This window comes from Pecten maximus, chromosome 17, assembly GCF_902652985.1.
Source record: "Pecten maximus chromosome 17, xPecMax1.1, whole genome shotgun sequence".
Classification (NCBI taxonomy): Eukaryota; Metazoa; Mollusca; class Bivalvia; order Pectinida; family Pectinidae; genus Pecten; species Pecten maximus.
This window is the reverse complement of record NC_047031.1, coordinates 23,987,380-24,005,594: the sequence shown is the minus strand read 5'-3', so window position 1 is coordinate 24,005,594 and position 18,215 is coordinate 23,987,380. Positions and strand designations below refer to the sequence as shown.

Below are 18,215 nucleotides of genomic sequence, written 5' to 3'. Positions count from 1 at the left end.
AATTCTTACGCCCTCCCTCAGGATAGCCTCCCTTTAAAGGCCATATGCCTATAACAGAAACCTGTCTATAAAGGTCGCCTACCCATAATAACATAAACATTACTGTAATTGATAACTTCCTGTGTATGACCCTATAGATACAGATCACTCTGCCTGTGTAATGTTACCGTTCTCCTTTGAATGATCTCTAAGTGGTATATAGAAAATGCATACAAAGCTGGTTCTTTAAATGTACACATGATGTACACTTTTTCAAATTGAAATTTATTGATTAATTCGCTGTGACATACGATTGCTATCAATACATAACAGGATTGTCAATAACACAGGTAAATAAGAACCTATTTAAATAATATGGTTCAGGTGAATACAGGTATGCTAATGGAGACACGGTATTGAGTTTTCACCTGTTCGATGGATTGCGTTATACAACCTGTCAAATACAAAATGTCCCAAGCACAGGTAGGTTTGGTCAGAGAGTATTGATTGCAGGCAATAAACTGTAGACTAATCCGGATTTGAGAGCCTATAAATAAAAGTCACAAACGGTAGGGACTTATCAAAAATGTGTATTAAATAAGGCTGAATCTATGGGAGCCCAAACTTGCGTACTGGAATGGTTGTTTTTTTATCAGTATTGTCGGGCTAAGGAGTAAGTGAATGCTATAACTATGGGAGCCCAAATCTGCCTACATGAATGATGTTTTTTTTATTTGTATTGTCGGGGTGGAGGGATCGTGAATGCTAAATCTATGGGAGCCCAAACCTGCCTACTGAAATTGCATCTTTCAATTAGTTATCTAGATTTAAATTAAATTAACTTAGAGACATATACTATATATATATTATGTTTCACTATTAAATGTTGGTCGACATAAGACTAATATGAAATGTATCCAATGGAAGGATTTCCGAAGATTTGTTTAGCAAAGTCGGTCGAAACATAAATTCATAAATTCAACAAGAGAAAGTGAAAAGACATGAAGAAACATGACATAACAGCGAGTGAAGGTACTTCAAATCAGCAGGAATGTCTAGGCTAGGGACCAAACATGTAAACAACACAAGTCCCCAGACCACAGAAGACAGGGACGGGAGAGAACAAAGAGCGAAACAACAGGAACGTCTAGGATAGGGAACAGTTACATGTAAACATCACGACTTCCCAGAACACAACAGACAAGTATAGGATAAAAAAGAAGAAACATCGTGGATTAAAGTGAAATAATAATAATAAATTGATCCAGTAACGCGATACCCAATCGAAACACAAAAGTCATCACAAACGACATTTTAGAGACATGAAACAAAAAAGTATTTCTGTTGTAAAATATTAATAGTGACATATAGAGGCAATCTGTGTCTTAAACACTGTGCTTTAGTATATTCTATTAATAGAATTACGAATAAACAATTACTAGATGCATACTTGTATTTTATGACTTTCTATACAATAATTACATCATTATCGGCTTCCTCTGTTGTAATATGAGGACTGCGATAGGAAATACTTTTCAGATGATTATATGATCAATTTCCAAGAGCTAGTCTTCAGAGATCCGGACAAAATTGTGCATGGTTAAAGACCCGGAATTAGTTTATATGTGTACGAGGGAATATTGATTTATTGTGAAATCAAGGTAATTCATTGATTAATCAATGACACAAAGGTTTAGACGATAATAAAGTCAGTATAAAGCCTACGTTGCCAGTAAACTCTGTGGATGGTATTGAAGGCCTATTCAACGCAGGCACATATACATATGTAATTCTTTGGGGGTTGTCATCTATAAAGTGTTCGCAGTGATATATCATCAATATACAATTGACAGTAAAACTATCTGTGATGCTAGTTAATCCACACATGGACACCGCTGTATTTATAGTTTTTTTGTGCTTATTTTATGTTCGCCCTGTACGGCCGGTTCCATCCCTACCAGATACAGACCATAGTCTTAAAACTAGCACAAGCTGCCCACTCCTTGGCACGCTGGGCGTATATACGTAAGGACCACTTCGCCAGTTGTCAGTATAATAAGGGAAGTTGGGTCTTGCTATATTGTCCAGGTGTTGCATTTTAACGTGATGCGTCCGTCAGTGGCCACGTCATTAATTTTAAACGTCCTAAAATGACCTTTCAGAGTTAGGATGTACAAATTTACACAACTATTCAACTGCATCTGGCAAAAATATGAAGTAGGTCATCTGGTATTTATTCTTAACCTAGCTAAAATATTGATATGAAAGAATAATTTTTTCATTATTTTGCACTCAGAAGTTGACATGAATGAAACATTTACCCTTTCGAATAGTTTCTTTTCTAGAGCGAGGCTGGCGCACGCGGTGACAAACCAGGCATTCCCTAACTCCCCTTGGTTAAGATCATCACAGCTGACACCCTCGACCACCAGTTTAGGTACTTTACACAGTTCCTGGAAGGGAAATAGAACATCAACATGAAACAGTTTGAACATGAACGAAGAGTTCCGAGAACGAGAATAAGCTGTTTTCGTACTTTTATATTTATACAAAGAAGAAAAAAGTGTCGTCATACAACACACACACATATATTATTATATATACCAGTATTTACTTGTCTTTTGTAAAATATATTCCAACAAAGTATTTATTAGAATGTGTTCACAAATTTCCAAATAAGAAGAGATTGCAGAGACTCCATATCCCGGTTTAAAAGAAATTGTCCTTTGTTAAATTCTAATATTTATTAACCATGACATTTTCACCTAAATTACCTATTCATTTTCATGTCATTAAAACTTATTAAAAATATTAATAATTTGTTTCAATTCATAACAAGTTTAATTTGTCTTACCCTGGGTCTTTTCCATTCGATATCCTGATCAATCTTACTAAAGAAGAGTGATTTGTTGTTGATTTTAAATTCCGGGTCCTCGAACAGCGTTCCGGCTTTAACGTGCTCGCTCCGGATCGACGAGTATTTTTGCCCTCTGTAGTTGGTCGGCATGATATTACTGATGAGCTGCAACAACAGGAAACTCATAATGTTTTATAATATTCAGGAATACATTAAAAAGAAACATATTTTACAAAATCATTGTGACGTCAGCTATCAATGATGTCCTGATGACGTCATATTTTTGAGGATACCTTTATTATCAAATATTTGATAGAGACTATAGTTATAATACAATAAAATATGTCCCGCCATTCCCAGACGACATTTGATTATACATTACCTACACATTACGATATAATTTTATTTCATTTGTTACACTCATTTTCATTGGTTGGAAAATTAAGGTTATTTCTTCATAGCCCGAAAAAATTTACGTCATTTTTAATGACGTAATACACGTAGAACTACTTTTGACGTCGTCTTCTTGCGACTATCAATGTGTCGTTCGACGTCGGATATTTTCGGATTGGTTATCGAACAGAATATCGATTATAAAGTCATCGGAGATACGAAAGCTCTATCAGAAGCTACAGTCTAGAATGTTCTGCAACCAAAAACGTGTAATCAGCAACACTTTAGTTTCGATAATCAACCAAAACTGCGGCCATAATCAAAATGGCGTTAGGCCCACTTGTGGCCGCGGAAAATACAACCTGCCTCTGATACCGTCCAACTCATACGCCTCCTCGATTAGCAATGTTCTGTCATCGGGAATGTTTTCCAACTCATCTTTCAATAACTGAGTATTTAATTTTCCTCACAAGGCTCTTACATATAAACAAACATTCCAGTGTTTCTGATTTGTTAGCATACAGCACCGTGAGTGACTGTTGACTGCGTCCTCAGACTAGTGCGAACTGGATCAAACCGGTTCGGCATGATCGTTTTCGCGGGAAATTTTAAAAGCGGCACAGTTATTGGCCTCAATGAACCGCAGCTGGTGTAATATTGATGCGCCGCACATCAATCTATTAATTTGTTAAAATAAATTGAATAAATGATGGTTTATGTCTAATAAGCATTGCTTTTAGTTATTACAGTAAAATTATAAGCATTATTCTCAATTTATTTTTGGTTTATGAAGTCATAGACAAAAAACGGATGGGCATTCTTTTTCATAGACGCTTCGCGTCTATGAAGAATACCCATCCGTTTGTTTGTCTATGACTTCATAAACCAAAAATAAATTAATTTATTTTTGGTTTATGAAGTCATAGACAAAAAACGGATGGGCATTCTTTTTCATAGACGCTTCGCGTCTATGAAGAATACCCATCCGTTTGTTTGTCTATGACTTCATAAACCAAAAATAAATTGAGAATAATGCTTAAATATTTACATTTACACTGCAGCCCCACTATATAACTTTACCAAGCTCACTTGGAAGTTATGAGTCCATAACTTCCAAATCTTTATTATGACGTCATTATTATAGTGACGTCATAATTGTCACGTCGGCGATAACAAAAAATGGCTGTTGAAAAGGCTGTTCCGTCTTTGACGATAATAAGTTGTTCATTCATTATCAGAGTAAAATTCCTGGATATAGTCTTTCAAATTCGTTGTCAAATGTAAATATAAGCATTGAACTGCTTTCATTTGGAAGTTATGGGTTGATGAATGCCATCTGGACAAAGGCAAATTCAACATGAAGCGCTAGCTGGCATTCATCAGCCCATAACTTCCAAATGAAAGCAGTTCAATGCTTAAATAATTCATATCAATATTAAGAAAAGAACCAGATTGATGATAGTTGTCTGTCGTTCTCTCAAATACGTGAATAAATTATGATGATTTAGTGGTCGAGCGCGAATTTTGTCTGAGAATGTAAATTGGTTTCCGGAGGAGGGAGTCAGATTTGTGTTTACTCAGCATTACTATGTGTATTTATTCTATACACATGGTAGTGAATAAACAATAATCGGTCGCTGTGTTTGTGTGTTAGATTACATTATAAATACAATAGGATGAGTTTCAAGATTGGTACCATAAGGAGAAAAAATGAAAACAAAATTAAGATTTTTCATTTTCTGCTAAATAGAAATACTTCTTCGTCAGTCGCCTGGTGTCCGATACCAATATTAAGTTGGATACAAAAGTCATTAATTTCTCTTACAAACAATACTATCGGTACATATGTTCTACATATTTCACCACGCTAGATGACATTTTATCATTTAATCAGCACGCTTACTTTAAACTCTTTTCAGAATTAATACTGCTATGATGTATTTTTGTTTCTTCTGTGTACAAAGGTAAAATACTAAATAAATTTGATATATGTATAAATTTGAATTCATTTCGTCATCATCATTGTCAACAATAGTGATATGGACCAACAGAAAACGAGGACGTACTGTATTTACAAAACGAACAAATGAATGGCACATTTAAATAGGAAATAAATTGCGGATCAATCAAATAGGGAATATGAATATAAAACTGCAGCATACAGCTTTCCCCCTCCTTCTATGTCTCATCAGTGATGCTACAACTGTTTCGTCCTTGTAAGACTCGACTGCATTGCTAGGGGATATCAAACAGTTATTTGATATCCCCTAGCAATGCAGTCGAGTCCTACAAGGATTCATTAGTGTTGCTCGGGACATTGCACAACTCTTTTATCCTTCAAAGGCTCATCAGTGATCCTAGGGACATCATACAGTAGTTAAGTCGTTCTAGGACTCATCAGTGATCCTAGGGACATCATACAGCTATTTCCCCCTCCTAGGACTCATCATTGATGTAAGGACCTCATGTGCTGAATTTAACTCTTGATCATACAGTTGTTTCGTCATTCTAGGACTCGTCTGTGGTGCTAGGGACCAAATTGTGGAAACCAAGAACGGACGTAAGGCAAATCAAAATGATCATTAACAACTATTAGAAGGATTTCCTCTGAAAAACAGTATCAAAAGAATCCAATTTATTGAATTATACAGTAACTGCACTTCCCCATACTTTACATTTTTTTTATGTCTATCGACTTATTTTGAGTTTTCTGTGTCCCCTCATATATATTACAGGTCTTAGGACCATAAGCATCACTTATTTTGAGTTTTCTGTGTCCCCTCATATATATTACAGGTCTTAGGACCATTAGCATCACTGACGAGTCGTAGAAGGACACAAAGCTGTAGGATCCAGTATCAAACTACTAATTAGTATTTGAAGATGTTTATACAATCCACAATGCAAAAGTGATATCACTCCAAATAAATGAATCCAATTTGTTTAACTTGAATTTGTTCATTACACATCACTGTACCTGTAATTATTATGATAGACACCTACCTTATATAGAGTGTATATAGTATGTACTTACGTGCCTTATCTTTCCCATGTCCAGTTAAATCCTCACAACAATATTAGTTCAGTTTGACAAATAATTACTCGGTAGTACGACAACAATAGGATCTCTATGTACAAAATAACATCCTAATTTCACCAACGTCCATTCATATAAATCAAATATTATCATATAGACTTGGCCACCATTTTGAATTTCAGTCATTCAACATAAGCAACGGAAACATGTTGTAGGATTAATCTCGTTGATCCTGTGAATTAATCTCTTGATCCGGTCTACAGTAAAACCTTTGGCATGACCAGCCCATATATACAGACGGGTGTAATTATTCTACGAACGATTACCAGCTGGTCTTACCCTGTGTTAATATGCGAATAATTCGTTCTAAATTCAATTATATACTGTTTAGTGCGTCTCTATGAGCACGTAATTTCATACCGAATTCACTATAAATACATTCCAGTATTTTGCACGAAATTAGACTGTGTCGTGCTGTATTTGGTTATTTTTTCAGTCTTCAGTATTTTATCCCTTACATATATGCATGTACAGTATTGACATATTAGGTTAATACTGACATTAAAAAAACTGGAGTGTACTCTCTTCATAAACCGCTTCGCGGTTTATTTAGAGTACACTCCAGTTTTTTTCTGTTATGACTGTATAACAGAAAAAATAATTGATGTTAATCCTTAAATAACGAAGTCATTTGGATTATGAAAACACTTCTTGATATCCTGTGTATTCGAGATAACCTAATATATTCTATGTATAATTTTCACTGTTGTAACTAATTTTTTACCTTAGGTCTTCTAGTTATGATAATTCGAAATAAGGGAGATTTACTGTAATTATATCATTTTTCCGTATCTCACAAAAATATCACTTCAAAGGATTGTTCAGAAGAACAACATGTCAATATATTTCGACGTAGCAAATCTAACAATACAATTGAAATATGAAAAAAATTGTCAACGTAAGAATTGCCCCACAAAGTCGGGAACCAGGACAACATCTTGTCGGCATACCTTAACTCTCTTTTCTTGATACTTCATGCGAAAAAAGAAGAAACAAAAGAAAAAAAATACAGGAACAGTATTTATGGTGATTGTTTTTACAGCAATGATCTTTTCGAATGTTTGTTTGAAGTATTGCGACTGTACAAACCTGTGAATCAGATTTTTACAATACTATCCCATCAAGGTAACCATGCTTTATGAAGTGTTTCCATGTCCCAACGGTATGTATGCAATATTTACGGCACGTTGTTATCGACAGGTACTTAACGACCTTCACTATGAGTAAGTAGTATCAGCTTAATATCACACCAGTCGATACCTTTACTCGAGAAACTCAAAACATCAATAGATTTTTATATTGGTCTAGATTTTATTGGATTAACGAATACAAAAAAATAACAATGCTGAATGGGTCATTGTTCTTATGAAGTAGTGTGAATACTTGATTTGATTATCGTTTAAAATAGTGATAAAATAGTTCTTTATACTCGAAATAATGAAATAACTGACTCTAATGTTTTATTAAATGTTGGTAATAAGATCGAGTCTTTTTATAAAAGACGAAATAATCAAAAGATAAAGTGTAGAGCATAAAATAGTTAAAACGTGAACGAAAATACATTTTCACAAAGATATATATTTCACAAAAATGCATTTAAACAAAATACATTTCCCTATAAGAATTCAGGAAGAGGAACCCTGTTTTCAGGGCACACATGTTTCTATACACAACATGGGGTGCATGTGAAGGTGTAATGAACAACTGAACATCTAGGTCATGTTTGACAAATACAGATGAATGACTGGCCTCTAAAATCCGGATAGCTCCTTTATTCAACATTTCTGAATATAAAGTTGACAATACTTGGACATGTTTATATCGTAAATAGCAAGCTGACATATGAAGCATTTAATGGGTTTAACACTTTCTGAGGGATCGCTGGTACAAGGGTTTTAAAGACCGATACATTTGTAATCAGGCAAATATCTCCTCTCAGTCGACCAGCTAATAAATGAATGTAAGTACATGTGTACATGCTCATGTACAACATTAGAATACACATTTCCGTACTAAACGACAGTCGAATAGAAAAATCTTGTTTGTCTAAATGAATTGATATCATTATTTGTTTTTCGAAATAAAAGATTCCTCCATTTATTGAATGCATCAGATATGTTAAGTTGGTTGGCATAAGAAATGTTGCATTCGCCTTTCACCTACGGTCGAACAAGGGTGACTGATATTCGTTTATAACTAAACTGTTTTAAAACAGATTAATGTAAACATATTTAACTGAATTTATTTTTCATAGAACGAGCTTTTATTTCATACGTTTATCAAATATTCCCTTTGAATATTTGGCTTTAGAATAAGATACTTTATAAGATGACACAAGCGTTCATGATTTAAGGTGACGTTCCTTCGTTTCTGTACAACTATGACGGTGAACTTCAGTCACAATCCTAAATGTCATTTTTAAGTTTTCCCGTCATTCCACATACTGTTAATGCCGGGTGCCATCAACGAGGAATAAGACGCCAACTCCCCGTGAACATCTGGTCCTGTTGTATTTGATCGTTTTCAAAGCTTGTCTCCATGCAAATCATTGTAAGAAATTTGAATAATTGTTATTAGGTATTACGTCGTTATGTTGATTACTCTTTTGTTTACTTTGTGTGTTTCCTGTACAACCTTTCAAAAACAAACTCATTGACGTACAATAAAATATTGTTGTCCAGTGACGTCATCAATTGATCAGTAATAATGAACAGTGCTAGTCAACTTGGAATCGGCTTAAAGTATAGCTGACGGATTTCGTTCAGCATTCATAACGTATTATACACAGTTTAGCTCTCCAGTCTTTAGTCGTGCCCACTGTTCGATCTTGGAAGACGACGTTCATGCAGTCTTCGATCATTTCAGTGCCAATGTGCTACGGTTCAATACCCAGGTTCGATTTATCAGCAACCCAATATTAATACTATAGAAATAAATAGTGAAAAGCTCTCAAGTCTTTAGTCGAGTTAAAAATACCTTCTGAGGAGTGAACGTTCATACAAAATCTTCGATCATTTCAGTGTCAACGTGATAGAGTGTACCCAGGTTCGATTTATCAACATCCCTCAAGCCAATGATATACTGATAAACAACATCAAGCTCCCCAGTCTTTAGTCGAGTTAAATATACGTTCTAAGAAGACTACGCTCATAATTTAGTGTAATATATCAATATTCTTAACAGGATGTGTTTATATTACGATTAATAGACCTTGTGCATGTTATTTTTGTTATATATATATATTCGCGTGAACTGCGACAACTATTGACGTGTACGTTTTAAAGTAACAATAGTTTTTACTAAATACTGTACGTCTACCCTACTTATATATAAGCAATGATTTCCTGAGTATAATTTATACCATTTTATATGTATTTCTTTTATCATTCACAACCGTTCCAAGGTCAGATGATTATCAACATCTAAGGTTTTATAAAATCAAATCGGTCAAACAAAGTTCCCAATTGCATTCTATAGAAACTTCTGAAGATAAAGTCATTGTTATGTGCAATGCATGTGTTTCACATGAGCTAATTGTGGTCTTTTAAAATATGCATTTTTCGCATGCTTTACCAAAATTAACAAAAAGCTTAACAAATCACATGTCAACAAAAAGGCCATGGATAGCAATGATGCATGCAAACAACTGATCAAGCTACTTCTGTTCAGCTGCACCATAGTTGTAATTTAAAGACTTGTAAAATACCAGGGATTTGTTATTTAGATTGCCTTAAATACCACCAGTGTTAGCTCACTCAATAACGAGGACATGTAAAAGACATGGGGTAAACGATATTCGTGTCTCATGGAATCAACTCTGAAGATGAAAGATTTAAGAAACATTGTATATGGCTTTATTTTCACACTCATATCCGTAGTTAGAGAGATGTTGTTTCCCGCAAACTGAATTCCATCGTACCGATAACAACTACCTACTGATATTCTACATATATAAATCACGTTATATTCCAGGTAAAAGGAACTCTTACACGTTTAGTTATATCAATTAATGAGGAAAGTGTTTTGTGAGGATATATCGTAGATCCCATGTGTTCAAATACATGTCGGGTGAATCATTAGCGTGAATGGTCCATTGTTCCATATGTATGACATTGTTCATTAGTGTGCATGGTTATTGATCGTCTACCCCTATTTAGTGCAATAGATGTATCCAATATATAACGACGATGGTCACCCTCTGCTGTACGTACGTATCTCAATCCCTTATACACTGCCTTGTCAATAGTTGTATCCAATATATAACGACATTGACCACGTTATACTGTACATACGTATATTAATCCCTAGTATACTGCCGGGTCAATGGTTGTATCCAATAAATAACGATCACGCCACCCACTAGTGTATACACATATCTCAGTATTCTGGTCTAGTAGTTCGTGTTTATAAACCTTCTAAGCAATGTCCCATCAGATGTTGAAGTTCTATACTGTAAACGTACATATTTTGGCGGTAATCTGGTTTAAGATTTTTCGCACCGAAAACATTCCGCTAAATTGTTATTGTGCTAACAGTAGTTTATCAACATTTGTTTCTATTGCAATCATTGTTGGTGTGCTAATTCATCTTTCCAATTATGCTTTTTAAATTTGCTTTTGCGCTAAAACGTGAATGCCTCAAGTTAAGTACGTTTGCAGATCTTGACTTGCTTGGTGGTTTAGAGGTTTTACAAACAAGATGATCCTGTAGCGTAATATGTGAATATAATAATAAAATGGTATAACTAAACAATAAATATCGACTCATTGAGACTCTAAATCCTATAGATATATCTATATGATGATATCTATAGATAACCTCAGTGTATTTCATCGTGAAGCAGAAGATCATTAAACCAATATAAGACCTTAACTTTTCATTGTACTTCTCCAAAAATGTATTCTTTTGCATATCTGACCTCGTTTTATCGATTTCGAGGTAGTTTCGATTACACGTTGGTATCATCCAGTCGATCACGAATATCTACTGATGATAACTTTAACATTGACCTCCACTTTACTTCCTGAAATGACTAATAAATCATCGTTATCTACATGATGACAGGAATTAGTTTAAAGGCAATACTAAAATAAACAATAGGTAAAGCCGGCTTAATACTGGGAAGTCTTAAAGTGACAGGTTGGACAAAATCGAAAGGCTACGTTTTTATCAAAGAATTAGAACTCTATTTTATAGGTCACTGTAATTCAGGTAGTTTGTCGGTTGAGGAAGTATTGCAGTAATAGTGTTATACACACAAGATAAAATATATGAGTTACCAAGATGTAATCACTACACACATACTTCACAGTATTCGTATTATTTTTTTAAATCAAATTGATGCTTCGCTCTATTGATACACATCACAATTAATTTAATTCAGCTAATTCGGTGCTGTTGATCAATTAATTATACTTCAGCAAAAAAAAAAAAAAAAAATGGAAACACAAAAACATATTGAAGCTGCAACAAATAGTATCTCCATACTCACAGGTAAATGTGATCAATTTACTTTTGTCAATGAAAACATTTTCATCAAAGAGACACACTGTCGAAATGATGTATAAATAAACGAAGCCAATATGAGCATTAAAATGTTGTTAGGAGATGTCTCCCTTTCTACCACTGTAAACCTAAACATTAAAATCAATACCAATCTTTGAAATGATGTTTAGAAATATTCACATTTATAAACAGTCCATTTATCGTTAAGGTGACTAGGTAAACATTGGCAGTTCGTGTTGTAAAAGCATTAAACAAGGATGACAAGTACACATGTACATATTATAGAAGAGTGATTCAACAACTGCTTCGAGTAATCGTTATACTACGGCTTAGATATATGTCGTATGATGCGATGTAGACAGTTTCGTCAGCAAGCGAAAATAAGCATTGAATGTAAACATATTGGAACAATAGTTATATACTTTTGTATGTGCTATAACAAACACCTGAAAAGGAACATAAACGAAAGGAGAGAACAAAACTGTTTATATTGAAATTGTCCTATTGTGTTATATTGGCTGTTTGAGCTAGATTACAATGATCAATTTCCGTTATAACCATATCTTTAGTCACGGAAATATCTGTTATTAGATTCCTAATATAGATTTTTTTTTACATCAATACATTCATAGCGTTAATGTCTTTTGTTTGTATCAAATATATCTGGGACACACTTGCTAACTTGAATAAAATACGTTCTTTTTTAATTGTTTATTCGCTTGGAATAACGTTTAATGCGTCTAACGAAATCGTGAGAAATAATTCTTTATTCACAGGTGTTCGAATAAAAAAGTGCCTTGCAAAATGTATGTAAATTTGTAATTAAGTATTAAATAAATATGTATGTATATACAATGTATATAATGAAGCCTACCCCGCTTAGATATAAATAAGATAGAATAAAAATGTTACATATGACACTATTCTCACTGGTTATGCGTTTAACATATTTGTTTTTTCTAAATGAAAAGTTTATTCAACCAACATCATACGCATGATGGAAGTATATAGGAACGACATCTGCCTTTCCATGTCTTAGCAACTCTGCAACTGTCTAGTTTGGTGACTAATTAATAACTAAATTTTACAGTTAGGCTGTCCCCTACGCTAAAACATATAATATAATAGATATAGACATGTATACATTTATTTGTGCATTTTGACTTAGTCTTGAACACCGATTATTCTAGATTACAACAACCATTGGTTGAAAACTCCTACAATGTTTTCTCCATTTTAAAACATTTTTGTTATAGGTTTGAACAGAAAATGCTCTATAACATTGTATTTCAACATCTTTAGTAGAAGCTTTAAATAACATGGCGGCAGGTGAAGATGACAAAGATTTATTACGTACTTAGTTAAGTTATATAGCGATTACAAAGGGACCATAGTTTAGAATTGAAGTACGTACAATAACACGTTTATTCAATAGTTTGTTTAAAACAAATAAAACAACTATAAACAAATGGGAAGTAGCTCTAAACACCACTGTTCACTTTACAAGTTGGTTTTTAATCCAAAGTAAGTAAATATTGATTCAAAGAGTCGACCCACTCGGGAACACTAAATATATTGACACGAACCCTCTATATCACTCGTGTTATGTTATAGCAATGGGCGATTAAATACCATGTAAACCCATAATAGGATTGTTCTATCTACTTTTATGTTATATATATATTTAATGTGAAATGTTTTTATAAGACGCATTTTAACCGTTATATACTATCGACAACATAATGCCTTTGTTAACCTTTTGGACCATTTTTTTTTCGAATGCATGATATATCTAAACGATGTGCTTTATTGGTGTGTGAAAGGGTCCTTTTAAAGAGATATGACATTTTTCTATTATTACTAGTTCCGACATAAAAGGAAAGTCAAGCGTAAAACATTCCGTAACAATCGTTTTGTTACTTTGACGGACTCTTTCCTTTCTAAAATCTTTACGCGTATCAAGTAACCAATTAAAATTGTTTTTTTTTATTATGAAATTTTCAATACAAGACACGTGCGAATTATTATCTGATTATGTTTATATGATACAGCTAATATGTATCCTTTAGATAATCTATACGTAACAATTCTATTTCATAAAATCACTGACAGCCTATATTGATATTGGAAAAGGACAGCACTACCAAACAGAAGCATGAATTATTTTAATATGAAGTACTATACACTAGCCTATTATATTATACTGGTATAATGGTGTTTTAAGGGTGTATGCAGCGTTTTTGATTGTAAGAGTCATATCATCACGTTAAGTCCCCTGGATGACTGACGTATCCGAAAATGGCGAAAAAGCTGTGTGATTCATTTCTAACTCAAAATTTGTATGAAAATTTGTTACCAGCTTATGTGTTTTCTTGTTCAATAATTAATCTAGATTAATACATAAAGCTGTCGATGTATACATAATATTACTCATGTTTTTGTTTTGTTTTGTATTAATCGTTCTGTATCACAAATGACAAAATTGGTTAAATAAAGAATGAATTCACATTCACTTCTAAATCTGGACATTGTTATTTCCTTGACTTCCTTTCTTGAATTACACACTTTTTACCCGTAGAGTATATTCGACTAACGAGTCATTCGAGAAGGAGGAAACAACTGTATGATATAATGTTACATACAATCATTACCCAGTATACTGTATTAGTCCATCTGTAACTAAATTCCTACATATAGATACGAAATGTATCTGACAGTGCGTGTAATGAGAAAAGGATATGAACAAATACTTTATATAGTTAAAATAATTATTTATAATTCCATTATACATGGATATAAGTTATAAAATACAAACTGCTGATCACATACGTAGAGATAGACTACCACAGTCCTCTACATACACCTTCTCCTGTAGTCACGCTTTGTCATCTCAAACGAGTACGATCTATCCTTGGGGAATATCCAGGTATACATAATGCATTATCAACGTCATACAGGTGTCAATTGTTGTCAACAGATAAATAGTACAGCGGTCTGTGTAATACATACACAAGTGGGTCGCACATATCATTATTGATTTGATTTAGATGTAGAATATCTCAAACAATGAACACTAACTGCATCTACATTTGTCTGGCCCTTCTATTTCTGTAACTTCTATTTCTGTAATCATGGTTACCAGAGAATGGGGTATATGTTAGAGTTGTCATTAATTGTATTATTAATAGTTCAGATGTATTTTATTGTATGATATGAAAGCAAGTATGACATAACCACATACACCATTGAATGATAGAAGGAAACAGATTACAACTCTACATCTCAGACAACTTCATTGTGCGGGTTAAATTTTTAATGCATACAGCCCTTTTGTAACACTGCTAGCACTAGTCAGAGTACAGAAAGGAAGAAATTCAAGTATCCCCAGGATATCTAGTATATTCCTTTTCGGACTTGAAGGACTTGTTAGGGATATAATGGGCAAAATGTGAGGAAAACAAGAAGGGAGGAATCCATTCAAATAGGACAGCGATTTTCAGGAGTTTACTTATTAACATATGAAGATACATTCTGCGTGAAATATGCAACTTATGCATTATCCACGTGAAATAAAATGCCTTGTTATAAATGCATTGATATTTAAATGTCGATGTATCCAACACCAACAGAATATAAAGGACTTTGTAAACAGCTAAATATCTTTTGAATGTAATTAAAAAGTTAAATAATTTCCTCCGCTATATCAGGTGTCGGACGCAATAAGATTATGTTGTGATAATTCAATGATCAGACAAATGTTGTCTTTGTACCGAAGTTTGTATAGGTTTAATTTCTTACAGACATACGGTATGTTTAGGTACCCGACCATCCTGTTGAGTTAGTGATTGTGTATCATACACCAGGGTTTTTAATTCATTTGTTAAAAATATTTCGGAGAAAAGGTAAAGGCGGGCGTAAAAATCAAGATTGAAACTGTCGATAAGCCGTTTAACAGTAAACCGTAGAACAGTTTTGATTTATGAATTATAATCGGGTCCTTCATTTTCATATACATGGATGTATATTCACAATTATCTACTGATAATATTGTTTATACATATATAAAACTTTATATATTTTTTCAATCTTCATTGATGCATATACATGAATACAGTTTGTTGTCTTCAGTTTTGTTAGGTTTAGCCTAGCTGTTATTTTTTGAGTCCTGAATAATGAGCGGCTGCTTTAAAAACTTTTTTCCTCTTTGGAATAGCTTACGTGATGTACATTATGCATAGCTACCGAATAATTTACTATATAACCGTATGTTGAGAAAACGTGAATACTGCTATAGGGAAATGGTAAAATCTACAATCAGTGAAAAAAATCTTACACATAATTCGGTGTATCTTGTAGAGGCCATGTGCATAGTTTTATTTACAAAATCATTCCCAGAGCTCATAAAAATTATAAGTATAGCAATATATCTTTACCACGGTGCAATAAGGGTAAGGCATATCCATTAAAAGTTCCATCTTTATAATTAAGGATTGTGTAATATAAAGATATGTCAATTAAATGTATATCCAAATTGAATAGTCAGTGTCGAGTTTACATTGACCAGTCACTGATTTGACCGTATAGAGCAGCAGGAATTATTAATGGTATGCATTGAACAGTAAGTATAAATGTTGTACAATGGCTTTAAAGACATGTACATTATATCTATCTTTTCTACTTTTTGTTTGGAAATATCGGATTTATCAATCTTTTGAGATAGCGTGCTGTAGTACTGGAAAGATATAAAATGCGAACTGTATAATGCACTATATTTTTCACATTATGTGGTGTAACAAAGTGTGTTTGAGTTTATTGAATGATTGATTCACACTAGTTAAGACCGATTTTGTGTCCAAGAGTTCCACAATTCGGTATCTAACACCTGAGATGGGGCCAAGAAGGACTAAACAGCTACATATGCTGTTCTCCTGTTAATTATTTACAATATATTGTATATACTATATAAATGTTTGACAAAGTTATAAATCCATTTTATTTTATTTTTACACTTTTCCTGAAATTCAACGATTATCATCGACCTATAAAGGTAACTCAGATGACAGATAACGTTTCCACACTTCAGACATATAGGCTACAATTATAGCAAAACGCTTATATATTCCTGCACATTATAAAGCTTATTCTGCATCGAATTCTCTAAAACCTTTGTTTTATATGTAAACATTCTACTTACCTTTCTATAATCCTGGTTTTAATCCTTTATCCGTCATATATAGTATTATATACCCGTATTAAACCCTGGGTATAATGCACCCGTCAGCGGTCATGGAACCTCACAACTACTTCACTAACTTGCCTGACGACATTGATTACGAATATTGGAAAGTTAGCTCCCTTTCCCGGCAGGCTGTCACACAATGCACTTTTGCTATTTTACGCTCTATTCGGTCTCGCGGAAAACGGTATGCTAGCAACAATCAAAATATTTATACCTCCGGTGTCGGGAAAACATGCCTGGTTAGGTTCCAATGATGCTATCTACTAAAGCTAAACGCAATGCTGCAGCTGATTGCCACAGTGATATAGACTCTAGTACCTCTCAGTCAGACCTACCTATGATGTTGTGTTTAAAAGACCAGTGCTTCGTATAAGATAATGTATAACACTGGCGGATTTACTTCAGGTTAAGCCTCCACGAGTGTGTTTATCATATGAAGGCTATCGTGTCACACGATGGTAGAAATCGAATGGACTTTGTTCAAGTGAACCTTGGCGATTTGGATTGCAAATTTAATGAGATGATGTATATACATCTTTATTAATTTTACATGGTATTGATTAACTAATAACAATCGTGTACTTTTCAATACACTCGAAACATGTCTAGTTTTACTGACGATAAAACATAAACAAAGAAAATAAGCGCATGTTATTGACATTGCTTGCAGTAATATAAGAAATCGTCATCTTATACCCATATTCAAAACATCTTAAGTCATTAGGTCATTGGCGATCATGCACAAATAAGACAGTGGCTGTTATACGTATTGACTCATGCTTAAATATACTGTATACTATAGTCTTATAGTATCAAGAAATTGTCACAGTAAAGATATACTTTTCATCGTATCAATTTTGTCGCACTGAAATTTTCGCGCATTACTAAAATAATAACAAATTAGCATATTCTCATGTACACATATATGATCTTATTAGCGTAATCATAATTTAATGCAATGCTTCAAGAGCCGAAAACGCTAGAATATTATTACCGCTAAATCATGTACGTTTACAGTATTAAGAATAAAAACACGTGCGACTTGCTTGGAATTGATAGTTTATCCAGTTAATAGAGGAGTTCATATACCAGTACCAGGATTCAGGAATAAGAGCTGAAATGACAAGAAAACAAGAGAAACATCA

The 18,215-nt window shown here is 33.6% G+C and overlaps 1 protein-coding gene across 3 annotated transcripts in view; it reads right to left on the bottom strand.

Annotated features, from left to right (window-relative positions):
• Positions 1-17,409, bottom strand: part of LOC117315508 (calpain-5-like) — a 30,036-nt gene extending 12,627 nt beyond the window's left edge. The window contains exons 1-3 of one of the 3 annotated variants that reach the window (XM_033869730.1): positions 17,026-17,409; positions 2,834-3,001; positions 2,301-2,432 (exon numbers count right to left, since the gene is read on the bottom strand). In XM_033869730.1, the coding sequence (XP_033725621.1) occupies positions 2,301-2,432; positions 2,834-2,986 (285 nt within the window). In that variant the 5' untranslated portion in view covers positions 2,987-3,001; positions 17,026-17,409. Of the gene's footprint in view, positions 1-2,300; positions 2,433-2,833; positions 3,002-6,263; positions 6,483-17,025 lie in introns of those variants that run through there. The other 2 variants (XM_033869728.1, XM_033869729.1) reach the window with 2 other exon arrangements.
• Positions 17,410-18,215: the final 806 nt, after the last annotated feature.